The 26,847-nt window shown below is 55.6% G+C and overlaps 8 protein-coding genes across 8 annotated transcripts; 2 read left to right on the top strand and 6 right to left on the bottom strand.

The window, feature by feature from the left end:
- Nucleotides 1-914: 914 nt before the first annotated feature.
- Nucleotides 915-4,407, top strand: INS49_000414 (uncharacterized protein; the record flags this gene model as incomplete). Its single annotated transcript, XM_043161252.1, has 2 exons — nt 915-1,065; nt 1,118-4,407. 2 exons carry the CDS (start codon nt 915-917, stop codon nt 4,405-4,407), a joined length of 3,441 nt encoding a protein of 1,146 aa, XP_043029758.1.
- A 1,403-nt stretch (nt 4,408-5,810) lies between these two features.
- On the top strand, nt 5,811-7,916 carry INS49_000415 (uncharacterized protein; the record flags this gene model as incomplete). The annotated part of the gene is made up of 1 exon (XM_043161253.1): nt 5,811-7,916. One exon carries the CDS (start codon nt 5,811-5,813, stop codon nt 7,914-7,916), a length of 2,106 nt encoding a protein of 701 aa, XP_043029759.1.
- An 848-nt stretch (nt 7,917-8,764) lies between these two features.
- Nucleotides 8,765-11,227, bottom strand: INS49_000416 (uncharacterized protein; the record flags this gene model as incomplete). The annotated part of the gene is made up of 6 exons (XM_043161254.1): nt 8,765-9,103; nt 9,160-10,452; nt 10,519-10,868; nt 10,925-11,012; nt 11,084-11,121; nt 11,194-11,227. The coding sequence occupies 6 exons, from the start codon at nt 11,225-11,227 to the stop codon at nt 8,765-8,767; spliced, it is 2,142 nt and encodes a 713-aa protein (XP_043029760.1).
- A 1,165-nt stretch (nt 11,228-12,392) lies between these two features.
- Nucleotides 12,393-13,127, bottom strand: INS49_000417 (uncharacterized protein; the record flags this gene model as incomplete). The annotated part of the gene is made up of 1 exon (XM_043161255.1): nt 12,393-13,127. One exon carries the CDS (start codon nt 13,125-13,127, stop codon nt 12,393-12,395), a length of 735 nt encoding a protein of 244 aa, XP_043029761.1.
- Nucleotides 13,128-13,352: 225 nt separating this feature from the next.
- INS49_000418 (uncharacterized protein) lies at nt 13,353-14,678 on the bottom strand (the record flags this gene model as incomplete). The annotated part of the gene is made up of 4 exons (XM_043161256.1): nt 13,353-14,175; nt 14,337-14,396; nt 14,467-14,587; nt 14,660-14,678. 4 exons carry the CDS (start codon nt 14,676-14,678, stop codon nt 13,353-13,355), a joined length of 1,023 nt encoding a protein of 340 aa, XP_043029762.1.
- Nucleotides 14,679-17,512: 2,834 nt separating this feature from the next.
- INS49_000419 (uncharacterized protein) lies at nt 17,513-20,935 on the bottom strand (the record flags this gene model as incomplete). Its single annotated transcript, XM_043161257.1, has 1 exon — nt 17,513-20,935. One exon carries the CDS (start codon nt 20,933-20,935, stop codon nt 17,513-17,515), a length of 3,423 nt encoding a protein of 1,140 aa, XP_043029763.1.
- Nucleotides 20,936-22,556: 1,621 nt separating this feature from the next.
- On the bottom strand, nt 22,557-23,569 carry INS49_000420 (uncharacterized protein; the record flags this gene model as incomplete). The annotated part of the gene is made up of 2 exons (XM_043161258.1): nt 22,557-23,279; nt 23,339-23,569. 2 exons carry the CDS (start codon nt 23,567-23,569, stop codon nt 22,557-22,559), a joined length of 954 nt encoding a protein of 317 aa, XP_043029764.1.
- A 541-nt stretch (nt 23,570-24,110) lies between these two features.
- On the bottom strand, nt 24,111-26,811 carry INS49_000421 (uncharacterized protein; the record flags this gene model as incomplete). Its single annotated transcript, XM_043161259.1, has 3 exons — nt 24,111-26,395; nt 26,458-26,518; nt 26,599-26,811. The coding sequence occupies 3 exons, from the start codon at nt 26,809-26,811 to the stop codon at nt 24,111-24,113; spliced, it is 2,559 nt and encodes an 852-aa protein (XP_043029765.1).
- Nucleotides 26,812-26,847: the final 36 nt, after the last annotated feature.

The following is a 26,847-nucleotide window of genomic DNA, read 5'->3' on the forward strand; positions in this document are numbered from 1 at the left end:
TGTACAAACAATCGCATTGCTTCTGCATGGCTTGGTTGAGAATGTGTGCCTGTCTGGCGCTGAAGACGATACAGTGACCCAGCCAACTTGACGTTGACCGTCAGTGTGGAAACCTGACAAAGAAGCCTAATTCGTGACTTCCGTGGCGTTGGCGAAGGGCCCCTTGACTTTCCCTTCTTGTCTGTGCGTCACCACAAAAAGAATACCAGCTTTTCAAGGTAAAAATAAGAGAGAAAAAGGTAGCTTTTTTATAGCATTACATCCCGAATGTGTTGTAACGGTGTAGGTTTAATTAAAGAAAAGGATAAATTATAAGCTGTGATTGGTTGAAGATTGTTACATTCTTTGTGGGGCGTTGTAGCGACATGGATAATCTTTTCCAGGTCGCCCTGTACCTAGGTCAAGTTCCCGTCCTCTAGATAAGCGATAATGGTTGGCCCAGGGATGATGGGACACTAGCCCCTGCCTGCTGCAGCTTGCCCCCCCCCCAGTAAGCCCCAAATTTGATAGACTGATGACCGAGAAAGGCAAAGCGGTCAACTGTACGATAGCGGCAGAATCCCAAATTTCGAGACCAGAGGACGCCCATGTGTTGACGATCACCCTGTGATCATGAGACAGAGAACATTTCATTCATACCGAATTTGAGCGTTTAATTCTTGAAAAGAGTCGCTTCGCTTGAGTATTCGCAACCACCACTTCAAAATCAAGACAAGCGACAAACAACCCAGACAGAATCCTGGCGACCTTATCGACCATCTCCATACCGGGCAAGATTGCCTCGTGCCGCGCTGGTTAGCAGCAGCCATCGAAGTGGTTGATCAGGACGGCTTTGGGCATCATAAGCTCTGGCAAGACGAAGTCGGCCTTACTTTACGCCAGACTCGTGATCATCATTCACTGGTGTCTCCAAGATGGTCAAGAGAGGTCGTGGGGCCGACGCCTCAAATCCGCACAAGCGGCAGAAGGTTGTCCACGAGGCGCCAACAAGCGAAGAGATCCATACAAGCCGGCAGCTGATGCAGCTCCTCTCATTTGATCAGGATTTGTTGAAAGCAAGACATGGTAATGCAAACTGACCCTGGACCCTAACGAATCTTCGCTGACAATCTTCAAGGCTTACAATCATTCAAGGTCTTCCTCGATGGGCTGCTGTCAGAGAATGGCGCAGGCGATGAGAAGGTGCAAATCTTGAGGGATTATCTCGAGTCGGCTAAGCGACAAGACAACGAATTCGAAGCAACTTGTCTGCCAGACACCATGGAGACTTGGAGCTACGCCGCTCATGCAAACAACGATAATATCATGTCCGCGGTTGCAGTGACTCTGGATCTGCTGATAAAATTCATATCCAGACGACTCGATCTAACGGCACTTGGTTTAAGCATCGGCCGGACACTACTGCAGCCACGACATCAAGAACTCATCGCCCGGAATTTGTCGGCTGATAAAGGCAAAGAATTCATTTTCTCGCCTACCTTGAGGCTTCTCAGGGAGCTCATATGCCTCGATGGAGGTTCTCTGGCCAAGCCAATGTTCCGTGGGCAGAGTCTCACTTTCAAATCCCTGGCCCGCAATATGGGTATAAAGCATCTTGGGGCGGGACTTGAAGATCTGAAGAGACCCTCGGCCCGCACAAACGCGATTCGATTCTTCTTAAGCGCCCTCAAGTTCCTGCCCGCGGAGGGGAAGGCCGAACTTCTGTCACAAAGGGAGCTTCCTCCAGCACTGACAAAGTCTCTGCTGGATGACCCCCCATATCTCATCTTCGAGATCCTTGACACGCTGCGGAATCATGTCGTCAAGGACAGCAAGCTGGCCGGATATTCTAAAAGCAAGCTGCTCAATTCTCTGACTCTAGGACGGCTGGCGTCACTCTACCAGTACAAACACGACGGTGTCACAGCGGAGGGCTCTGGTACAACGGTGGAAGAGGCAGTCCATGCATTTCTCATCTTGGTCTGCACATCACCATCAGCCGGCGCTTTGAGACCACAGTCAGGATTCTACCCAAGGAATATTGACCCGGATGCTGCTCTACTTCCTTCGGCCGGAGATGAGGTAGAGCCTGGGTTAGAGAGCATAACTTGGATGAACAGATTCAAAGATGACGTGCCAGTGCGCAACAGCATTTTAGCCGACTTCATACAGAGCTCAAGTTTACGCCCATGGTCAAGTCAGAGACACAGTGACCTCCTGGTTACTGTTTTCCAAGCCGCCCCCGAGTTAGTTGCGCACTATTTCATCAACAAACGATCCTTCACATTTGAACCGAAGTTGTCGGCGACATGGATCGGCTACTCAGCGTTTTTGTTCAAGACAATTGAGTCGCCCTTGCCCGATTTCTTCGGCCACAAGAATGGATACGCCCTGCTCCCTCCACCGACATCAATTATCATCGATAACATAATACCGCTGCCGATGGATCAGAAGATCCTTGTCAAGTGCCTGACACAAAAGGTAGAGCTCGTATCATTTGTGGCAGTCAGATTGCTCGTGATGGCCATACAGAAGCTCCAGGTCGCCCTGAAGATGCACGCGGAGGCAGCAAAGGCTCAAAGCAAGCCGCTTTGGGATGATTCTGCAAGGAAGCTCGTCGATGCGTTTTGCCAACGAGCTCCGGGCATCAAAGAAGTTATTGCTTGCTACCGGGAAGCCGGCGACTCAGACCTGCTTCAGCGGGAGGCGTCGAGCAAACTGTTGAGGCTGTACTACGAAGTCATTCCGCAGGTGGCTTTGATGGCCAAGTTCGACGTGTCATCCCTCCTCATCTCCGCAATCCAGCGGTTGGGTGATGCCGAGGAAAGTCCTGAAGACCGAGCGCTTCGCCTGGTCGAGCTGGAAAATCTGCTCGCCATCTCTGGGTATTCTCCTGGGATGAGATGGTTCTCCAAAACACAAGGGCTGTCACTGTCACCATTTGTAGCCTTGTTAAAGGTGTCTGTTGCTGCTCCCAGGGGTGTATCACTCGAGCCACTCAAGACTGCCCTCGGGGCTGTTGCAGAAGAGCACCAACTTGTTCAGTCCGGAAGTAGTGACTCATCACCACTGCTGACCGTTCTTCATTCTATGAGAGAATCCAGAAATCTGGCCTCTTGCGATGCTTTATGGGCTCTGCTCGACAACAGCACATCACGATGTGCCACCGCTCCTGTCAAGTACCTTGAGATGATCCAGGATCTTGTCTCTGACGAGCAGAGTGATGAGCCCACGACATCGGGCTCAATAAGTCCCTTGACTTTTGCGCTATTGGAGCAGCTGCCATTCTCCCTGAGCTCAGCAGACGAAGAAGAAATATCAGTCTTAGCCCACCTTATCGCAACATACATGTCATGTACGAAATGCATAAGCAACAGCGACAGTGGCTTCAATGCACTTCGCGAGAAGTTTGAATCAGCTTTCTCCGAGAACCCCAGTGGGAAGAAGTCACTCAAGAAGTACACAAAACAGACCAATGCCGCGCGAGAGCTGCGGAGCTGGGGGGCAGACTTCTCCACGGGCGAGGATGAGCACCGGCCCCAAGCAGAGGATAGTCAGAAGGGTGAACACATCTTGTCAGAAGAAGCGCTGGCAGACCTTCTTTCAGCCCCATCGTCTCTGGCCCAGGACAACTCAGCACTCTCCAAGTGGGCGACCAAGGAGGCGGATGAGCTTGTTGAGGAGGGACACGCAGGGTCTGTTGTGTCCCTGCTTGCCTCCGAGCACACCAGCATCCGGAAAGAAGCACTTGTCAACATCGCCAAGATGGCCGCCAAGATCAAGGACTCGTCGTATGAAGAGAAAGATCAGGTGTGGCTGTTCCTATTCGAACTCGTCGAGTCGTGCAAAGGCCACGTGGACGCAGGACCGATACCCAGCTACATCGTGGCATTCGCACGGAATGCACTCGACGTGCTTAAGAACCCCCTGCACTGCCTGTATGGAAAGTTAAACTCGTTTCTCATCAAAGGCCCGACATGGAGGCTCGACAGACTGCCGTTAGTTTACGACATCCTGCAAGACGGACCAGAACTCGACGACACTTATTACGCTGAGCTCAGCTGGCTGTTCTCTTACCTACTGGACGGTGTGCAAGGGGAGCCAGACATGGCCCTGTACCACAATACACGCCTGTTTGAGCGGCTGCTCTCCCTGGCAAGCAATCCGTACCTGCGCCCGAACCTCAGGGCACAGATACTGAGGATCATCTACAGGGCGACATGCATTAAAGGTGGAAGCACAACTCTTGTCACTAGGTTTGGTATTGTGAGCTGGCTCGAGGCGCAGAGTGCAGTGTGTGACTCTGCGTCGGAGCGTCAGACCTACAAAGCCCTTCTGAGGAGGATATGGGAGACATCAGACAAGGAGCGAGCGTCTGTGTGGAGCAACGGTGGCATTCAAGATGCTGTACAGGAGTACAGGATGTAGTAAATTGACACCTGGGAGGTGTGAATTGACGAGGCCATAATTCGATTGCAATAGCCAGAAACCAGGCTTCCACCAGGCAAGAATGGATCATGAGACCAACAACGCTTTTGCAGCAATCGAGACCAAAAGCAGTGTATGGTGCATGCATGTAAAACACCAAGAGTGCCTTTGTCAGTGATGGACTACCTACATGAAGAGCATTAAGGGTTCGGTTCCCGCTGTAAATATGGATCATCTAACGGCGCTCAGGGAGCAATTGAAATTCAAGTACAGGTACATATCTCAGTATGGACGGTATGCTGCGAAGCATGTATCAGCAGGTAGACAAGTGGGGATGTGCAACCCCTTGACACCCCACTTTCAAAAGAGCTAAGAAGCACAACGCATAGGCCAGTTAGCGGCCTCTTGACCATGAAGCTGGTTCAGGGCCACAGGCTGGCAGGCGGTCTCCTGCCTCAATGTCAGAGACACACACTAGGGACGAGAACCACACTTCAGCAAGGCCTTCTCCACCTCACAACTTCACCCGCGACAACAGCTCAACACCCAGACAAATCACTTCTGACAACATCCAATATTTCGACCTACCTAGCCACTTCTCGGACCAAATCCTCTGTACCATTTCTTTGCCAGGCTGTACTGTGATCCCTTGTTATTATTCTGCCTGACTGACAGACATCAAACAACCACAACCCCGTCATCAGGTGGCACTGTACCACCACCGCATCATCTCTTTCTTCCATCAGCCTGCCAACAATCAAACCATCAAAATCAAGCCTTCCATCTGGTCTGCAGTCCCAGAGGCCGTTCCCTCAAAACAAAACACTTCTGCCCACGAGACTTGCCTTACGAAGAGCAGACTGGCCGTCAAGAGGCCTCTTGACGAGCCCAACCTCGGGCAGCCTTCACAGCTGCTAGCCGCAAAGTCAATTCCAGCCTGATCGCGTCGACCTCGAGCTGTACCACCCTGCCTACATGTTGCTGGGGTGGCTCAAGGATACTGACATACCCGAAACGTATTCCTAAGAGGCTGTCATGGCCGTGACAATACGATATGAAGCTGAGGTGCTGCTTCGCTTGAGAGAGTCCCCGCTTTGCATCAAGCCCAAGGACCTTCCACCACGGGAGGAATGGATGGGGTACGAGTACTATCTAGCTCAGCATGTACTCCCCAGCTAACAGAGACACAGCCCACCTCCAGAACCGGCCCGTCCCCAGAACAAGACCACCAACGACCGAGGAACACCTCTTGAACAATCCACGCGCAGGCCTGCTACTGAACGTCATGTTTCTCGCAATGGAGCAAGTACGATCGCACCCGCCCTGGTGACCTTTAACCTCGAGAAAGACCCTATACTGATATTGACCAAGGTTCCGATGGCATAATCCTGGGGCCTCCCAGGATGAACTTCACCTCCACCTCATTGCGCGGGAACAATGGCGACAGTGACCGCAGTGAGAGGACCCCGCGCGACCCTGAAGCCCGCGACCGCTTCCTCCGAAGCAAGATTGGCGGTGATGACATCAGCGACCGTTTCCGTGATGCGAGGCAGAGCGACCCCCGACGGCGTGGTGATGGTGACCGTGATGGTGAAGGGTGGAGTACGGTCAAACCCCGCAAGAGCTTTGGCCAGGAGGGCGCCGAGCGCTTCACTGGCCGCATGGGCGGTGACCGACAGAAGGATGACCGCCGCCCCAAGGAGCGCGACGACCATGACACTCTCAGAGACAGGCCACGCCGTAACATGGACACCGATGTGGAAGAGGGAGACGCACCTCGCAGGAACGGGTTGAACCGGGGGAGGTCAGAACCTTGGTTCAAAGACAACAAGACCAACGAGGGTACTGAACGTCCATCGGCCCGCGAGCGCATCGACAAGGCCAAGAGCTGGCGTGACCGCAATGACCGCGAACGCAACGATCGCGACCGCAACGATCGACACGACCGCCGGTGGGAGAAGGACCGAGATCAGCGCCCTTCAGAGCGCGAACCAGAGTGGTTGGATGAGCCAGCTGAGGAGAAAACCCATGGCCACACCGAAGCTGACCTGAAGAAATTCATGGAGACAATGAAGGCAAGCAGAGGAGGGGGCAAACCTGTCGAGAAAGCACCTGAAGTCCAACCGTCGCCCGCGCTTCCTTCATTCTTCGCCGACCCTCCGGTTGTCCAGTCCGCTCCGGCTGTGGAGCGGGGTCCTGACAAGTTCTTCGAGGCCTTCGCCGGGTCTAAACTAACCTCACTGCCTGCGACTGAAGGGGACAAGCTCGAGGCAACTAAAGCGCCAGCCGGCTTCGACGCCCCAACCGGAAAGTCCTCAAGATTCGCAAACCTCTTTTCTGCTCAAGCGGTGCCCCAAGCGAGCGAATCTCGCGGGCGGACCGAGCCGAGTACTCCAGCTTCTGGGCCACCGCCACCTAATCCAGAACCCTTGGTCCCTCAGCCTGGCCAGCATAACAGCGCAGAGAAAGAGGCATTCCAAGCTTTGCTGCAGAAACTCCATTTACCACGCCAGGGCGAACAACAGTCCACGCCAACACCGCCCAATGCCGGCGCATTCACCCAGCCGCCGCCCCCACCAATGCAAAACATGACCCAAGACCCGATCCAGAACCTTGCCCAGGCTCTGGCTCAGAAAGCTCATGTCGTTTCGCCTCAGCCAGCTGACCCATACGGCATGGACCGCCGAGAGGAGCCCCGTCTGCGATCTGTCCCTCCAGGAGGCCCCGAGATCCTGGCGCCGCGCCCTATGCCTCCGCCCAGTCAACCTCCATCTGCTCGCCCCGATCAGATGCTGCAAGATCTCCTCACCCACCGTCATACCGCGCAGAGCCAAGGCAGCGGTAGAGCTGATCACGGGTCGAACGCCAGCAGGGACTTTCTCATGCAGCTCATGCAAAGCGGCCGCCATGCACCCGAGCAGCCACGCATCGAACAAATCATGCGCATGCCGCAGCCCCAGCGGCAAGCCTCGCTCCCCCATTTCCCGGAGCGTGAGCCGGACTTTGTGCAACAGCGTGGCCCGGCCCAGCGACAGATGCGCCCGCAGGGCCCACCTGGCTTCGCTGACGAGCAATTCCGACACTCGGAAGGCGACGGCCGGCCCATGCACCCAACACAGATATTGCAGAGGCCACCTGGCCTGGACCACGCTCTGCAGCAGCAGCAGCAACAGCAACAGCAGCAGTTCATGCAGCCAGGTCAGCAGATGCCTCCTGTCCAGCGGCCCATGATCCCCCCTCCGGGACTGATGGGTCAACCGCGAAACGGACCGGTGCCCGGCATGTTCCAACCTCCCAACATGCCTCCTGGTGTTTTCCCACCAGACAACATCCCCGGCCCACCCCGCATGCAGCCTCCACCAGGATTCTTCGGCGGCGGCCCCCCACCACCCGGGGCTGGCCACATGATGATCGGCGGCTTCCCAGGCCCGGACGCAATGGTTTTTGGGGCCCCTTTTGACGGACGCGGTGGAATGCCGCCCCCAGGCGCGGCGCCATTCCGCCGTTAGATAGCAGGAGAAGCACGTGAAGGACGAGTGCAATAACACCGGCTGAATTGTAAACACAACGCGAGCTCGACTGGCAGCAACTGTGATGGGCTGAGCCGAGCATTTTGACAGTGATGATGAATGACATGAAGTCGGTCAGGGCACCAGGCTATTGGTATCTTCCACATTGCTCCTTGGGGCCCTACGAATATAGCGCGCAAACCAGGACGAGCGACTTGCTGGAAGTCATTCGGCGTCTAGGAGCCCTCATGCTGGCTTGGCACACTCAATTGGCACGGCGGAACTGGACGCTCGTCTCGGCTCGCAGAGCATGAGCGAGAGCAGTGCGCAATCGCATAATTGTCAATAGGTCTTAATGAGAGTATGAATCACATGACCTCCAGGAACCGCGAAACCCAGGAACCGCGAAACACATGAAGCACTGTGTGTTGCGTTATGGGGTTGGGTAACCCCAAGGCCTCCCTCGATGGTGACCGAGCCTAGATATTTACACTGGATTTCTACCGAACTACGTACGTTTGTCTGCCTGCCTGCCTGCCTGCCTGCCCCAACTCAACTCACAACAACGCTGTGTGAGCTGTTGACAGCCAACAACAACGACGACACCACCCTTGTGAAAAGAAAACGCCGTGCTCATGCCTTGATTTGTACATGTTGATCAGGCCGGCAAGCGACCAGTCTTCACATCAAAAGTGAAAACATTCCTACACTCAGCAAGCCCCCGTGATGCCGTCCGTCTATACACACACATACAGAAGTCCGCCCATCTGACAATCCAAAACAGAAGGGGGGGTTGGGGGTATGTAGGGCCAAAGGGCTATAAGCAAGCAGTATTAGGCCGAGAGACGCTACTTCTTCATGCCGAAAATGTTCCGCTTCTTTTTCTCCTTCTTGTGCAGCTTCCCGTCGTCGGGCGGCGGTGTCGGCGCCGAGATGCTGCCGCTGCTGCCGCCGCCGTTCATCGGGGGTGCCGGCCTCGGGGGCGCCGGGCCGCCGCCCATTGACATCTGCGACATCTGCTGTGTGGGTGGTGCTGGTCTGCCCGGAAGGCCTCCCGCGCCCGGCGGCAGCGGGGCGCGCTGGATGCGCTGCTGGCCCGGGGCCATGCCCATGGGACCGCCTTTGGCGGGTGGTGGTGGTCCGGTCTGCATTGGCGGCGGGAGGCCGCTCGCGTTCGAACAGATGGGCTGGTGCTTTTGGCTTTGGGGCGTTCCATGGGAAGGTCCAGGCGCCGCTTGTCGACTGACAGGTCGCCGAGTTGGCGGGCGAACATTTTCGGTGTCACCATGTGGCTGGTGACTAGGAAAACATCTCGGTTCTGCTTGTCCGAGATTTCGTAGCACGATCGGGCTTCTGAATATGTTGCGCCGCCTGCGACAAAGACAATTATGCGCTGTCGGTTGTCGGCCACGCGACGTCCTCCACCGGCCCAGCTTGGTTTGGCAGCGCGCAGGGAGCCTTGTCCTGCCATCATATCCTCGTTAGGATCTGCTGGCGGTTTCGTGTACGGAAACGTGGTGGGATCCAGGGTGCCTTTGCACAAGTGTTCAAGCATGTGCTTCACGTTTGGCTCGAACCTAGAGAGGCCGTACTCCTCGTTCAGCTGTAGGTTCTTGTCGAGTGGGAAAAGTGGTGGTCGGGGTGGCCGGACTTCCTTGAGCCCCTTGAGAATGTGAGCCCCGAGAATATCCAAATTAGTTACGATGTTGCATTGTGACTGCTCGAGAGCTGAATGCGCCACGAGTCTCTTCACGTCCTCCTCGACCACGCCTTCTCGGAAGATGAGGTAGGCCATGACCAGGCGTAGCCTGTCTGACTTGGTGATGGATTCGTCGTCTAGTAATCGCACAACCTCCTGGAGGACGTTCTTCGGCTTGCGCAGATCCTCGTCCAGTCCGGTTGCCAGTGTCTGCTCCACAGAGGCGATATCTGGCAGCTTGTGATTCTGGAATTGGTTCATGCTCTCTTGCGCCATGGACAGGTGCAACGAGTAAGCCTCCTTCATTTCCTGGAACTGGGGCAGACCCGCCAACATGTCCTTGATGGTATTCAGACTGGGCTTCCCTTCCCCGTCCGTGAACTGCGGGTTCTGGTCGATGAACTTCTGGAAGTCGCCCATGAGCTTGTCGATTGTATCCTTCATGTGCCGGTGCCTGTTGTCAACCCAAACCTTGTCCTTCTCTTGGAGCTCCATGTCTTTCTCCTCAGCATCCGGCTGGCCTTCGTTAACGGTCATGTGGTATGTCACCTTGTCGCCCTCCTTAATGGTGAGTAGATCGTGCGCCATGGCCTGGTAGGTGAACTCGTGGACGAGGGGCGCCATAAGGTCCATGCTCCGGTCCGTTATCAGCAGCACGCCCGTCGGCCTGCTGGATGGAGGAGGGAAGGCCTGGTTCCATTGCGCATAGTTGTCTAGCTCCTCTTGTATGAAACGGGCGAGATGGGTGCACAGAACGCTTGCGTCGTGTGTGGGGTTCTGTGGTCGGTAATATCGCACTTTGGGGTATTCTCCCAACGATATACACACACTCGTGATCTAGGTGAGGAAATGTCAGCTTTGCTTCACGCTGCTTCTAGCGAAGGGGTTTTGGGTGGTGCTGACCTTCTGCGCCAATGCCTGCATATGTTCCCGGACAAGATGATTACAGCCGGGATGGTATAACACAGGAAAACTCCACGGGTCGCGGAAAGTGACCAGGTGGGACTCCCGGGGGAAGTAGTCAATGTTCAGTATCTTGTAATCGGCGATGAGCTCTCGAGCTTGTGGGTGGGAATATAGGCGCCGTCGCAATTGCGGTTCCAGGAGATCGGTCAGCACGATGAAGGACCTCTGGTATCTTCTTCGGTCGAAATCGGCGAGGAGGCAGTCGACTATGTGTGGCATTGGGGAGACAAAGTATATAGCGTCCATGGTTGGGTTCATGTCTCGTCTGTCCTCGATGCGCTCGATGTCTGGACGGCGTCAGCATTGGGCGGGCTCTGGGGCACAGTGGAGGGCCAGCGCATACTGGCGACATTCTGGTTGAGGATGTCATCTTCCTTGGCGACATTATCGAGGATCTTCTTTGAGAATTCGTCGACAACGAGCACTTTCCACTGCAAGGGCACCGTCAATTAGTCGCTCCGGCCCGATCTGCCTCCATGTGGTGGGGTGTGGGCTTCCTTACGTCGCCTTGGGTGATGTCCTTCAGGGTGTTGAGGATGACTGGGCGGATCACAGTCAGCAAGCGGTCCAGAGCTCAAGGCTTTCCACCTCGTGGGCGGAGGGGTCCCTCACCGTCATGCTGTATCTGAATGATGGAGGCGCCCATGTTGGCGGCAAAGCGTCACACGGCGCGGCGAAGCGCCAGAGGTTGCCTCGGGACAGGAGTGGCGGATCTCTTGCCAGGGGTGAAGCACGAGGGGGGGACAGCGCCGATCTTTGTGCTGTGAGAAGGCTCTTCAAAACCACGGTGGCTCGATAGCGGCTTGTCGGAGGCGGGAGTCGAGCGGGTTCAATGGGGAGGATAGATCTTTGACGGGCTCACAGGGACTCGGTCTCGGGGGGTGAAAGGAAGGGGTCGTGGCTTGAGATTGGGCGGGCGCTGAGAGAAAGGGTCGCTGGGTGCCTGCGGCCCAGGCCAGGGCAGGTTTAGGCTGTGATGGGAGCCGGATTGGACGGTGACGGTCGCAAGGTGCTGCGGTTGGATCAATACTTGGATTGGGGTCGACGGGTTTCAAGAACTGGTCTGTGGTGGGATGGATTCATGCCTGTGCCGGACTGGCTGCCCGCGGTCTATGTAGACTACTTGGTCTACCTGCTGCTGTATGTACAGATCTCAGGGACAGGATGCCGACCGCATGACGCTTCCCCACCAACAGGCGACGAAACTGGGCCAGTCAGTGCCGGTGACGAAGGGTCCCTTCACCCTGGTCCGTGAATGGCAATCAGAAGCGCCCCACTGCGGGAGCCACGCTGCATACCGGAAGCTTAGTCCCAGGCCCCCCGCGCAGCTGCCACTACTTTGTACCGTTGGCTACCGCTAGCTACCACACGCACCTCGCAATCGCACATCACGGTACCTTGTCCTGCAGTACGTAAGCACCTGGGCAGCACAGTCGACTTCAAGCCGTCTCCAGGCCCGAGTCCCTGCCTGATACCAGCTAGTTTTCCGAGTGCCATCCAATGCAAAAACACCGCCACGTTAGCCATTGAATCAACCCGCTCTCCTTGATCTTCTATGGTGCTGACCAAGCCCCCTGGCCCCCAAAACCCTTGGACGGGGAACGGTCATTGATCAACCATCTAGTCTACCTAAGTGCCGTATTTATCATGCTGATGGGTTTTTTTTTTTTTTTTTTTTGAGAGAGAGAGAGAGAGAGAAACTCCAAAAGCTCAGCGACAGTCATCGAGACATAACCCCCACAAAAAACAACAACAGGGCACACATGAAGTCATGCTGCCCGTCTCATACATCGCATATCAAGACAACTGAATCAACGGCCCAGAAGTCCGTCCACAATACTCACCTGAGCCTCAAACACTGACCCAGGGGTGGCCCATTTCTTAAGTCTCGCAATGACCATGTCCGCCAGGCTCGTCAGATCAGGCGTCAGGTGCCGGAGATAGGGAGACTGGCTCGCCATGAACAGTACCACGAAGCATGCCAGCGCCCCGTCCGAGATCGACCACAGGTAGGGAGACCGCTTATCCAAGATGTCAACAGCTTCCAGCAGGAAGGCCTCGCACGACTGAATACATATGTGGCACTTCTCGATAATCGTCCTAGGGATCGGAGATATTGGGAAAATTGGAGTGCTCGGTGACCTTGACGAGCCCTGGAGGATCGGTGGTGACGGCTGGAGGTACTTGTACGAAGCAACGTAGATAACGAAAAGGCGGTAGATGATATGGCGGGCATGGTGGTAGCGCAGGTTCAGTATGCGCCTTCTGTCATTCGAGACTGGATCGGCCGTGATGGGTGGCGTTATGGGGATCGAGTTGTAGTATTGTTCGAGCTGCCGGTTCAGTTCGGAGCTGATGGCTAACAGCCTGTTCAGGGTCGGGTTGGCGGCCGCTGGTACCGTCTCTGAAAGCACGGTCATGTCGATGTTGTCAGGAGAATATAGCGAACTGTGTATCCTGTTGATCAGTCTTTGTATGGCTGTTTCGGCCACGAAGTAGATCAGATCATCATGATCGCTGACCTCGACACTACGAGGAAGAGGCATCTTGTCTCCGAGTGGCTCAATCCCCGAGCGGACGACGTCAAGAGTGGCTGCCCGATCACTGCTGCATGTTAGTAAAAGATTCCAACTTGAAGTGACATGTGGTACAGCAAATGAAAGAATAGGACTTGTGTTGTTGTCCCGGTCAGAAGGGGGTCCCTTAAGTTGCGGCAAGGAGCTGCTTACCACTCAACCGTGAAACAACACCAAAATATGCGGAGACGGTCCTCATAGTATTGTTCTGGCTCGTTCGGAAACTGTTCCGTTTGCGTGAAGTCGTAGTTGGCTGCGATAGAGAGGCCCGCAGTGTAGATCATCTTCCAAGAATGAAGCGGTCGACCCCAAATAGGAGAAGTACGTCCCGGCCAGGAACAGAGCCTGGCAGACCTTTAGGTTGGGTGTGAACCCCCATATAGACTTGGAAAGGATAATCCTCAGGGCGGGTTGGAAAAAGTCCATCCCGAGGTCTATAGCAGGATCCGTTTCGTGTTCTGGAACAGCAGCGTCCGTTGAATTGGACGCCACGGAGCCCAGGGCCCAGATACAGAGGCAGATGGCGGTTTCGATGTCTTCTGTCGGCCCGTTTTCCAAGAGATCATTCTGGAGGATATCGTAGTACAGCCGGGAGAGTAGGGGCAGGTGTGGCGAGACATCCCTGAAGTATGCGTCAGCGAGCTTCTGCAGTAGCTCGGGCGCAAATGAGGGCCAGTTGACGGGCTGAGGGTTGACGAGATCCAGGGGACGGGGGAGCGGTGTGCTCTCCTCAAGCTCGTGAAAGTAGGTCCTTGGAGAATCCCCTATCACAGACTGGATGGCTGGGAGTGACAGGAGCCAGATAGAGGTCGCCGTGTGGCCAGGGGGAATCAGGAACTGGGCGCTCTCAAAGCTTACGTCCGCAGCTTCCAGCGATCGATTGGACACGGAGAGGGGCGAGGCAGCTGGGATCTGAGGGGAAGAGCGGAAGGACGGGAACGAGGCGGGAGTCGAGGTGTAAGCGTAGTGATCTCCCCGTGCCATGTCGTTCAATCTCTGCCCCTGCTCTTCCAACAGCCTGCCCACAAGTGTCAGCAGAGGCGAACCACATCAAGGAAGGAGGGTGACAGCAAGTATGGATGTGGACGAGGATGTGGGGGTGACGAGGCAAAGCCCTTGGCCAGCGACGGAGTCTGTCGCCACATGGGAGCCTGGACAAGCTGTAGCGTGGTGACTTACGCTTCTATCCGGCTCAGTCTCTCGGCGACCACTCCCTGGGACGAGGATGAGGGTTCGACGCTACAAGAAAAGTTAGCCTTGGACCCGACAGAGGTGGCGAGACGACATGGGATTCTGTCTCAAGACCCACCGATCCACGGGGAGCTCTTTGTAGATGCAGTCTGCCGCTGCCTCGAGGCAGGTAGAGCAAGGGTGGTTTCCATCGCACCGCCGCTTCCGATGTCTACAGAAGTCGCAGGCGAGAAGGGCTCCTGGATATTGTTAGTCAAGGCCCATTACTTGACGACTGTATGTTGGAGGGATAGTATGGAAGATAGTCTTACTCTTCCTCGTGTAGTTCATGGTATGACCGGGTGAGGGTAGTATGAGGTTATATTAGAAGTAAGAAGGAGTGTACAAAGTCGACCCTGTTTCCCAGCCCGAGGATCCGAGTCTAGTATGGGTGTCTTATCCATGGGTAGTGCAGCGCCTGAGTGCAGCACCCGAGGCCGGATTATATGGGGTGTGAGACTGAGCCCTGGGCCCGAGATATTATATATATATGGGGGGGGGGGGCAGTTCTGGAAGTGCCCATGGACAGCCTCAAGGCACATGAAGGGGGGGCTGGTTACGCTTCCCGCGCGGCGAGCAGTAACGCAGCACCCAGCTAGCTTCCTTGACGAATGAGATGACACCAACCGATAGAGGCGCTGATGTTCGTTGGGGGATATCCATGATTAGAAGCTGCTGTCTGGTGGAAAGGCTGTCCCATGCTCGCCCGTCTCGCGGTTGCGTACCTGGTGCGGCCTGGGGAGACTCGAAGCCACTCACCCTCGCCGCCTGATGTGTAGGACAAGGGCGTGGGTTCGCCTCTGTGATGGAGCATTAAACCACCCAGAGGCCCCAGAGGGACCAACGTGTTCCAAAGTTGTTCCCATCGCTGTTGCATGCGTGTATCTTGGATATTAGAAACCCAAGAGTTGTTCCTCTGGGGCTTGGTGTCATTACAAACCGTGGCTTGCATCACCCCGGCCCATCAGTCGCGCGCGGCGTGGATTAGTCACCCCGCTAAAGTCCGGCCGATCTTTGCTCATCCTACCCACCCGCGACCACCCCCTTCCCTCATTGACCCGAGCACCTCCTTCCATGTTCCCCAGGCCACGGGCACCCCGATTGACTGAGTGAATGCACATGCAGCTTCGGCCGTCTTGGAACAGGAATACTTGTGACTTGGCTCATCCACATCCCCGCCTGTGGTTTACTGATACACAATGCACACAATGCACACAATGCACACAATGCACACAATGCACGATGTCCCGGCCCCGCGGGACCTGTCACTGCATGCTTCTGGCAAAGTACTTCGAATTGTCCCACATGTTGCGCCCACGATACCCACCCCCACCGTCGATTGAGGCGAGCCGATGGCTGCCTAAGGAGACCCTTGTGTGCCCCCATGGTGGTGGCATGCTGTTGATCTATACGTTGTGCTGTGATGACTGATGTGCATGGCACAGCCAGGACCCTGTCGTGTGTGTCGACGGCGTGTACCTACCTAGTCAGGAAGGCATGTAAACATGGACGCAACCTGTTACGGTGTCACTACATACTGCTGGGCGTTTCACTGTCCAACCTGCAGGAGTGCTTCTAGAACAAGCTAGAAGATGCCGACGCGAACCCGGCACGCAATGGTACTATCACCGACCCAACACGGCTTTAACCCCCGACCTGCCCTGGCATTGTCCTACATCGATCTGCTGCAGCATAACAGACTGGCACGGCACTGTTCTGGTGCCGAGGCTCGAATCTCGCCCTACTGTAGCGTTGCTGCCATGGCACTGCATGGCGTAAATTAGCAACTCAGGCCTGCCATGACCAGATGACCGCAGGCCGAACACCTGCAACGGATGTCATCTACCCAACGGACATCATCAAAAAAGTCCTCAGCCGCCTGCGGTGCTCTGCGCGTAGGAACCGGCTCTGAAAGTCCATGACCGCATAGCACAGGGTGGCCCAGGGAATTGCTTCCGAGCATGACCACCATCTCAACCAGACCAGTCTCCTTTCTCAGCAACAATCTCGCACGCCGGCTGACTGCCACTTTCTCGGGTCGGTGATCCTGTCGCCGTCGCCGGCTGTGGCTTGTCGCGACAGGCGGGAAGAGAAGGTGGGCGGGTAGCATGACCTGCGCTAAACGTGCCCTGCAGAAAGTGCATGGTAAGCAGGTAGCCAGGCCAGTGGTGTGAGTGACGCATTTCACACCTGCCACGGACTAACGGACTAAGAGGGCATATGTCCCTACAGTACAACCAACTCCGTAGGATGCAGTCAGCCACAGGAGCACAGTCCATGGCCTAGTAGAGGGATGCGTGCTTGTCCAACATCTAGACCTCTCCAGGGTGGTGCTCCATTGTCTGTGCTTGTCGCAAGGCAAGACCTTGTAACTCGTTTTCAATTCAAGCTTTCCTTTTCGCTTTCTTTATTTTCTAAATTTTTGGGGAGCCTCGGTTTCGCTGGGGTGGAGGCTGCTTTTCGAGCGAAAGCCCAGCCCATCGGCTTCCACGCCGTGCAACCGCCGATCACCGAGTCTTGATTCGGTGCCGATCCGGCTGCGACGCCGATCCCTCGCGGCTCGGCTCCTCTCGTCCTGACGAAGAGAACCTGGCCAGGGTCATGCCTGCATTTTCGCAGTGCGGCCGAACGGTCACACAGGAGTGCCATCGTGTCGGCCGCTGTTGTTAAACAAACAACGGCACCGCTGTGTTGAGCTGCACACGTCAATATGGAGGTGCCGGGGTGGCTGGTAATGTCCGAGCCGGATCCGAGGGCTGGACTTTCCCTTCCTGGGAAGCCGGCCATCCTGAGTCTCGCTGCCAGAGAGCCAGCTCCCACGAAACGGCCGGCGACCCGGATTCCGACCCGAGTGATCTGACTCCTACGCGCACTTGCTCGCCGAGCACATCATAGCGTCCTGGAAGCACAGCCCCGTCATCGTCTCCTCTCGAAATAGGGCTTCTGGGTCGTTGCAGTCAGATATGCACACATAGCTCTCGGTATGATGTATTCTTGTGGTATTAATTCCAACAATAGTGAAGTCTGATATCAAGCATGTGTCTCGCTGTTGCCTCGCCTTTCCATACAATGCTATTGCAGGCGACGTTATTTCTATACCCTCTCTGCCGTGCCCATGCACCAGATCAATCCACATCATCCGGCTTCGCTGCCGGGGCTCCCGGGGCACCCGCCACTCCCGGCGTGCCGGAGACCGGTCTTGAAGATTCAGCCGCGGCCTGACTCTCTGGTGGCTGGGTACTTGGCGAATTGCCCCTTCTCTTTGTCGCGCCTTTCCCGACTATCTTCTCCGTCCAAAATCCACTGACGGGGCTGGAAGTGCGCTCAGGGGATGTTTTCTTGCCTGCCTGGCCGGGGTCTTTCTGCTGACCACCACTGGACTGCGTCTCATCCATCTCGCTTTCGGAGTCTGCCCAGTCCCTCTCACTCCAATCTACTGAGTCGACTCTCTCTCGAACAGGACGATGTCCCGGCGGAGATTGGTCCACGGAGTTGCTCGGGAGGTCTAGGACCTTATCCCGAGCCTCAAGGGCCTCGCTCACCGTCCGATTGTGCCCAGCGTGTTCTGAGTTCTTTTGTGAGGTATCTTGGTCTTTGCTGGGGCTTGGCCTCATGGCTTCTTCTGTCGGGCCAGGTTCTGGCCTGGTCTCGCCGCCGTCTTCACTTGGAGGCTGGCCGGTCGCTTTGGCTCGCTCAGTATTCTTCTCGTCTTCGTCGCGCAGACGGGCCGCGCATGAGTCGCTGAAATGAGCGTCGACGAGGTGTTTCACCACAGGCCAGCCGAACGCATTGGCGAACATACGGCGACAGATGATGTTGTTGTGAGCATCCGGCTCCAGTTTAACCAAGACCTTCCGCCAAGAAAGATCGCGGTGGTAAGCGCGAGCTATCTTCTCTTCCACTTTCATGTTTGAGCTGTCAATAACCTCGGACGGGTCTTTGTCTGGGTTGGTATTTTCGGTGTCGTCGTAATCCCTGGTTGAAGATAATGAGTCTTGATGGGCAGGAGGTTGATGCACGGAAGAAGTTCCAGATTGTGAGTTACGGCTCGAGGAGGATGCCACTGTGTTAAATGACTTCCTGCGTAAAGCCAAGGTGCCGGTGGGGCGCTTCTTCAGGGGTGGAGGTGGGATGTCTGCTGGATGATACACTCGATCGTGAAAAATTGTCCTCGGTCTCGTTGAGGGATCAATGATATAATCCACCGAAGGCAATTTCGGGTTGAGGAGATCTCCTGCGGACTCAAAAAATGTGGTCTTCGGTGGTGCTGAGAGGCTGCTGTCGGCATCCGTGCCCAGCTCATGGCCGGAAGTGACTTTGGACTTTTGGGACGATTGTGACGATTCTGATGCGTTCTCGTCGAAGCGTAGGGTCTGGCTGCGTTGGTAAATCTTCTTCTGTTTGGTGGTTGGTGACGCAGGTTGTTTTGGAGGTTCGTTGTTGTGCTTGAACAAGGAGAAGAATCCGGAGAACGGATTTGTGTTATTAGTGATGGCCGTAGATGACGGGTATCCTTCGTCTTGGTACGGTGTGGCAGCGGTCCTGAGACTCTGCCTGTCATCCTCCAGCATGGCGTCAGTCGGGGGCTGAGGCACCTCATGAGAATCTCCGGAGCCAACAGGAGTGGCGGCTCCCGAGGCAGGGCTGCTGTTGTCGCTGCCTTCCCTGGGAGTCCAAGGGCCATTTCTGGGGGATGTAACGTTTGCACCGGTGAGCTCAGCCCAGCCAAAACCAACAACAGTCTCTACTAGGCCTGCTTCCCGCCGTGCCTTCTCCACGCGGCCCAGGCCCTGCCAGTCCAGGAACAACAAACAACTAGTTCGAAGTGGAACGATCCCGTCGTTGACAACATTGGAGTACACAGTCCTGTTTCTGAACTTCTTCAGAGCTATGTGCGCCGGGCCTGTGGGCAGTATACGGAGTAGCGGCTTCGACTCAGACTGAGACTCTCCCATGACCTTCTTGTGAGCATTCTCGCCTAGGTTACTGACGATTGCGCCCCAGCCATTCCTTGCGATTGTCGGTGCTCTCCAGGTCAGTCCAAGATCCTGTCCCGTCCTGCCAACGAGACCAAAATCCAAGGCAAACTTGACGTACATTGGGTTCTCGTGGTTGAGACCCAAGAACGGGGACGCCAGTGCAACAAAATTGATGGGTTTGATGAGGTCGAAGAATTGTGGCGAGTGCTTCTGGATGTAGGCCACAGCATATGTCTGGATCAAGCCACCCAGAGAGTGACCGATGAAGCTGATCTTGGTGATCTGGTACCCTCTGTCCTCGAAGCCTGTCGCGTTCTTGTGAATGGAGCTATGCTTGTGGGACGGCTTCCCTTCCGCGTCCTTGTGCGAATTTGGATCTCCCTTCAAACTATGCGAAAGGACCTCCTGAGCTGCCTTACCAGCCGGCAGGAACGGTTGATCGGGATAGGTGATGGATAAGACATATCGAGCTAGTCTTTTACCCAGGTACTTGATGCCCCTCTCTGTGCGAGTGGCATTGCCGGAGAACCCACGAACAATGGTCTCTTCGTCGTCTGAAACTTCATCGTAAGGGTCATCCAGCATCACGCCTGAGTCGGCGTTTTCTTCACCGCCCGACTCTTTGGACTTTTGAGACTGGCTCTGCTTCTCCTTGGCTCGTCTCTCCTTCGCATCAACCTTCGCTTGCTTTACGCCGGCATCTATGCTCTCCTTGAGAAACAGCATATCGGAGCCCAGGTTGCTATGGAGGCCGTGCGTGAGCATGACCAAGTGCACCTGTTTCTTCTTCGTCGGTTTCCGATCCTTGTCCTTGGGCTTGTTGGGGTGTTGAGCTGGCTGGGTCGCCTCAGTGTCTGTGCCTTTGGCAGCATCAGCCTGCGGCGGTGGCTGCTCAACGCCCGGCAGTTCGGGGGTGTTCCAAAGGCTGGCGGTGTCTTCGACCTTCAGGTGGATTGCTCTGGAAAATACACCCTTGTTCTGGGCATTATGGCGACCATCCTTGGCGCCCTTGCTCTGTTGGAAGTCGCTGACCCGCCCTGGTTGAGGAACCTGGGCGTGGTTTCCAACAACAGGTATGCCGGAATTTAGGGTCAAAGACTTCTCATCCCGCGCCAGCAGCACATCGTAATGTACGGCTGCAGAAGCCGAGAAAATAACCTGGGACGACACCTCGATAATCCATGAGACGCTTTCCCCGTCATGATCCGGGCCGTTGCCGAAGTGGCCGGAACCTCCGGTGCCTGCAGTCTGCCTGATTGTTTCCGGAATGACTAAGTGGCAAGTCCAGGTTCCACCAGCCTTAAGCATGGGCTCGAACTCCGGAACGCCATAGAGACGCGCATCCTCAAACTTTTCGTTGGGGTTGAAAGTGGCGGGATAGGCGGCGGCGGAGAGGTTGTAGGGGCCGTGTACGAATGCGGCCCGAAGGGCGATGGCAGAACTGTTTTTGATGCGCAGGTATAGGCACTCGGGTGAGGGAAGAATTCGATCTTGTGACGGCGTGTAGGTGACTGTATATCGGACCGTCTCCCCAATCTTTAGGCTGCCGGTCTGGTGGAGCAGCAGCATGATGACGGTGTCGGCGGTGGGAGCCGGTTGAGGACAGACAGAGGATCGCCGTTATTGCGCAAGGTCAACCGGCATGTTCGAGAAGAGGCCCGGGTCTGCTCGCAAGGGTTTGGAGCTCGATAATCGCAGCAGTGGCCACCAGTGATCGAGGATGGGATCGAGGTTGATGGGATCGAGGCGAGGACGTGGCGGTCGCGTGCGAGTGCGAGTGCACAGAGGAATGCGGCTGGACGGTGCACAGTTGTGTCGTCGCTAGGAACGACAGAGGGCGGTCATATTGTCGGCGCGAAGTTGTCTGACAGGCTGTGCAAGTCGATCCTCCTGGCCCGAGTTGGGAGACCCTGTGAGACGCGAAAGTCAGGAGGGAGACATGAAGATGGGAAAGTGAACGAACATCCGAATTCGAGCTCTTGGCGCCGGTATGCGGTACCGAGATGTGCTGGGCCCACAGCCCGTACAGTTCCCCTACATATGAGCTCATGGTTGCGGCTTTGTCTGTGCACTAGGACCCCGAACGCGCCTCCTGAATATCCGTCTGGAGTGTACATGCCTGCATGCCTGCATATAGGTACATTGGTACTTGAATGCCTTTCACAATACAACCTTCCCGCGTGCGGTGTGCGTACACTACTGTACAGTAGATGTCCGAGGTCAGATGTGCCCCCTTCCACATGCCTTGACGGCCCTCCAAGGCGACGCGTGGACACTGCCTGAGGGTTCATCCCGGCAGTCGCCTCGATGATATCTAGGTAGTCTACGTACTGTACTTGAAATACTGCCGTGTGTACCGTACATTCGGGCCCGGGCCCACGTCGCATGCCATTCTGAACCGGCCGGACGTTTCTGTGAGTCCGTGCTGTGCACTGACAGGCATAGCGCTCCTACGTCACTGCAGAATGGCCAGGATCTTTGGGGAGCACCCTGACCCGCGCCAAGAACATCACATTCCAGAGTGCCGCGACTTGCTCCTGCCCCGGAAGTCGGTGCAGCAGCGCGATGGACCACACATGCAGACAGAATTCAACCTACTAAGTATGCTTAAGCCACATGCAGGCATGCAGAAGTACACACTCCTAGGTATTCCTGTGACAACTGTCAACACCCGTCAGTCTGCCTAATGACCTCTCGGTCAAAGATGAGCCTTGTTTCGTTGAGGAACAAACTAGCCTGGTCCTGAGCTCGCCCGGACATCGCGGCCCTCTCTCGTATTCGCCAGGACTTCGGGGGGTTCGGGGTACGAGTACGGGTCGTGGCTGTACGTATGGGAAGCTTATGACAGAGAGGGCTGGAACGCGAAAAGGTAATATGATGTTAAGGTTTCGTCTGTAACCGCATGGGCAACGTGAATAGTTGTCGGGGAAGTGAGATGGAGTCCGTGATGCCCGGGGATGACGACGGCAGTATTGGTCCTCGAGGCACCCGAGAACCGTGTGACAGCTACTGACAGGCCGTCGGACCTACCCCCAGGAGCGGCACTTTGTAACAGGGTTCTCAAGCAGTGAGTTATCGGATATGAGTGTTGCATATCCGCCAGGCTTTCTGCAATATCAATGTGGCATCGCGGCCAACGAGCAACCTCCGAAACGTCTGGTCTTGCCTGCGGAGACTACCGCCTAGGTTTTCAAGTCTGAGCATCTGCCTGCTCCATCATTCTATCCATCTGTGTCATCATCGCCGCCTCTTCATCTTCAGCCTCGCCGCCATTGCCGTTTCGAATACCTCTCGAGAGCAGCTCCGCCTGTACTGTCTTCCTCGTAACCATACCCTCTGCCACCCATGGAAATTCCTCCCGCTGCTTCCTTACCCACCCCTCCAGGCTGCGCATGGCGACCACAAGGAACCCAAGCTCCTCTCGCTCCACATCAAAGACTTCCCACCACTCGCACTCGGGCATCTTTGCTCCAACGTCCTTGGCGGCATTATAGATGGCGGAGACTGCCAGCATGTTCGGCTGATGGGTCAGGTACAGCAGCTGCGGGGAGAGCAGCGCTGTGTTGAGATACTCTACCGTCCGCCTGGAGATCGACTCCTTGGGCTGATTGCAGAAATCCAAGGTCTGGAGGTAAGTGACGGCCAGAGGGTGAGGCAGGGCCACGTGCGTGTCGAAGGACAGCGTGTAAAGGATCCGCGCCTCCAGTGCTAGGACACGGTTATGAAAGGCGAAGTAGTCGGCATCGCTCAGGTAGTAAGATGAGGGATCGTCCACAGGCGGCTGAGCGCTTTTACTCCTCATGAACGACGAGCTGCTGGACAGCAGATAGGCGTAGACGTTTGAAATATCCCGCGGCGAGCGAGTGCGAGTGCCCATCTTTGAGACGAGGAATACACAGGCGGCTGAGACGTCCTATCTCAATGAGTGAGCGGGGACAGATCATCAGAGTCGGGACAGGGACGAGCACTTACACCGAACTCAGTTGTGAGAAGCGGCCGAGACTCTGCCAGCCAATATCTGGCAAGGATCACGTTCGCCTGAGCCGTGGCAGACTGCGGCAGCTGGAGAAGAACACCCGCAGCCTGTGTCAGAGACTGGGTCACATAGAGTATGACATCCTGCAGGTCGTTGGGAAGAGAGCTGAGGTTGTTCCGCTGATACAATTGCTCGGCAGTTGCCAGCGGGTTCGTCATGTGCGCCATCTTGTCAGATCTCGAGTTACGATGCTCAGAGGGACGATCCAGATTCTGACCACCCTAGTGGCCCAAGGTAAAACAAGATTGCCACTCGACTGGGTGGCCGTCCTGAGATTGCTCTATATTGACGAGAAAATTTTCGGACAGCCGCTGTTCGGTCGAATTGCAGGCTATGGCAGGTGTTGACAGAGGTGGAAGAGGCATTGAATTGAAGATGAGGCTGTAGGAAAATATTGGGGCTGCCTTCAGTGGAATGGAAAGTTGCCCGCTCGCCTGAGATGTTACCTTCCCGGGGGCGTAAGTGCCCAGGTCCGCGCCTGGAGTGTAGGTCAATTGCCCCACTGCCGCAAGGCTACGCGGGCCGGCCGCTGAAAGTCCAGCTTCACGAAACTTGGAAGGAGCACAAATTCAGTCTCTTGAAACCCGGGCGACCCAGGACGCTTTTCCTGCAGCTCAATTCATAGTAGATACACATTCATGAGGAATTTTTCGAGATTTCGTATTTATACAACTCTATGTGGCAAGTGACCTTAGGTAGAACGAGGTGCTATAGAAGCTTCTCTCTGTTCGCCGTCACCCTCTCAAATTTGTCCAGCTCCATTTGGATGCTGTGCCGGCCCTCCGTCAGACTCCTGAGATACTGGTCATAGTTTAACATATCTCTAAGCGGCACTCTTGCCTTCAGCTTGAGCATCCTCATTGCGCCCCTTTTGTGTTGACGCAACGTGGTCACAGACTCATACGGATCTGGCGGTGCGTAAACCTGCTCAAGGTCTATCTCCCCTTCTCCTGACGCCGTTTCGTTGAGATCTTCCGTCTCCATGACCTGCCCCCCGTGCCTCGAGGACAGATCATGCCTCACCTGGGCCGCCGCCGATTCGGGACAGACGATCTCGACTTTCATTACTGGCTCCAGCAGTCCAACTTTTTGCGTGTCGTGTGCGTTCTTGAACGCGTTTCGGACGGCGTGATAGCCCACTTGTTGGTAATGAGCAGGGGAGGCTGCGCCGAAGAAGTCTTGGGCGCAGTCTAACACGAGTTCAATACTGCAGCCGTGCAGAGGGTAGCCTTTCCTAGGGCCCCGGTACAAAGCGGCAATGGCCCCGTTGTGGAGGTGGTGAGAAACGGTGTCAACGTCGAAGAGCTTCGGGTCATGAATCGGGCGGATGATGTTGACGTTGATTAGGTTACCGTCTCGCTCGAAACTCGAGTGGTGAAACTCATCATCCGTCTCGAGATCAGTGAAGCCGAGGCGGGTGGCGCGGTCACGCCACGATTCTGTCTGTTGCTCCGTATCGATGGGTTCAACGAAGGCCGCACAGGCTACCTTGCCTGGCTTTCCTGCGACGGGACGATCGATGGTATGCTGCTCCTGCTGTGATTGCGATGTGACACATTCCTTGTAGTCCACCTGTATAGTGCCGAAGAGAGCATCGATTTTGAACTTCTTCAGATTATCAATCGCAACCTCCAGGTGCAGTAATCCCATTCCAGAGAGAGTATATGTCCCAGCCTTCTCGTCTTTTGTCCACCGAAGACTGGGATCCTCTCTCGATGCATCCGTCAGTGCATTTTTCAGAGCTTCCTCATTTGTGGCCGAGAAGGGCTCGATGGATATGAAAGTGACGGCTGGTGGGATAATCGCAGGTCGGATCTGGATGCTCTTCATGAGGGTCTCTGTTGCCTTCTCAGGAGAGATGATGAGGGTATCTCCCGTACGGGCCTTTTTCAGACCTGCCAGGGCACCGATGGCTCCGACCTTGAGGTGCGGAATGTCCTTGTGCTTGTTTGCGAGGACTTGCATCATTGCTAGTGGTTTCTCGGCAAGACGCTGGGTTGAGTTCCACATGGCAGCATTGCGTTGGAGCACACCGTGATACACACGGACAAAACTCAGCATTCCTCGGTGGGCGTCGCTGACGACCTTGAAAACGGATGCCACTGCGACGTTGGCACCTTTCTGCTTCAGCCTCATTGTCTCCTTGGCAATCAGATCCTCTAATCTGCGTATTCCCGTAGCGGTTGTGACCTCTACAGGAGGGCGTTCGTGGGGACTTGGGAGATAATCGACGACAGCATCCAGCAGAGGCTCGACCCCGATATTCCTCAAACTGGCCCCAGCAAAGACCGGCGCAACGCTGCCATTGCCATTCGCAATTGCACGGCGAATACTCAGCTTGACAGTCTCGTCAGATAGATCCGCTCCGTGCTCCGCAAACTCCATGGTAAGATCATCATCGAAGTCGCACAGCCTCTCGATGAGTTGTTCCCGTGCAAGCTCAACCTCTTCGGCAAGCGATGGGTTTTCCGACCCAAGTGCACTTCGAAGGGCTTCACGATTATAGAGCTTCTTGGAACCACCACCTGACCATTTGTAGCCCACACGTTTGATGACATCAATCACGCCAACGAAGTCGTCACCGACCCACCAAGGTATCTGGCAAACCAAGGGCCATGCCTTCAGCTTCGAGGCAATGTCCAAGACCGACTTCGTGAAGGAAGCGCCGTCTCGGTCAAGCTTGTTGACGAAGATGATTCTTGGGATCTGGTATTGATGTGCTGCGGCCCAAACCCGTTCAGTGTGAGCTTCAACGCCTTTGACCGAGTCCATGACACACACGGCGCCATCAAGCACAGGCATGCACCGAAGGACTTCGAACTGGAAATCCTGGTGCCCAGGCGTGTCTATCAGATTGATAGTTTTAGCGTGCTCGTTTGGCCCACGATCCTCAGCCCGGGGCCAGTTGAACGAAATGGCAGCAGACTGGATAGTGATGCCTCTTTCCCTCTCCATGGGGAGAAAATCCGTGACTGTATCACCATGGTCGACATCTAACGCATTGGCCTGTCAGCATGATGCACTATGAAGCGAGAGAGCCCATATAAAGCCTTACTTCCCAAATGCCGTGTGTTGCCGCTACAGTAGAGCATACGCTCTGTTGTGGTGGTTTTGCCCTGGGAAAATGAAATAGTCAGCAAATGTTCGAGGATGCCTAACCAGTGCATTTTCTCAGTCAGGGCACGGGGCCACTTACGGCATCTACATGAGCAATAATGCCTATGTTACGGATGTGCTCCACTGCGGCCTCATGATGAGCTGCTACGTGAGCCCATCTCTGCGTAGGGCGTTGAAAACAGGCCCAGCTTTGTCGAGGGCCAAGCCGAGGTACCACCGCGTGGATGAGCAGGCCGGCAAGGCTTTTTGACGGGGTCCTGCGACCTCGCAGAAGGCACGCCGGCATGGGCATTGCGGCTCATTCAGCGACTCGGCACTGTGAATTTGG

The sequence above is a fragment of the Diaporthe citri genome, assembly GCF_014595645.1.
Source record: "Diaporthe citri strain NFHF-8-4 chromosome Unknown scaffold_1, whole genome shotgun sequence".
NCBI classification, from domain to species: Eukaryota; Fungi; Ascomycota; class Sordariomycetes; order Diaporthales; family Diaporthaceae; genus Diaporthe; species Diaporthe citri.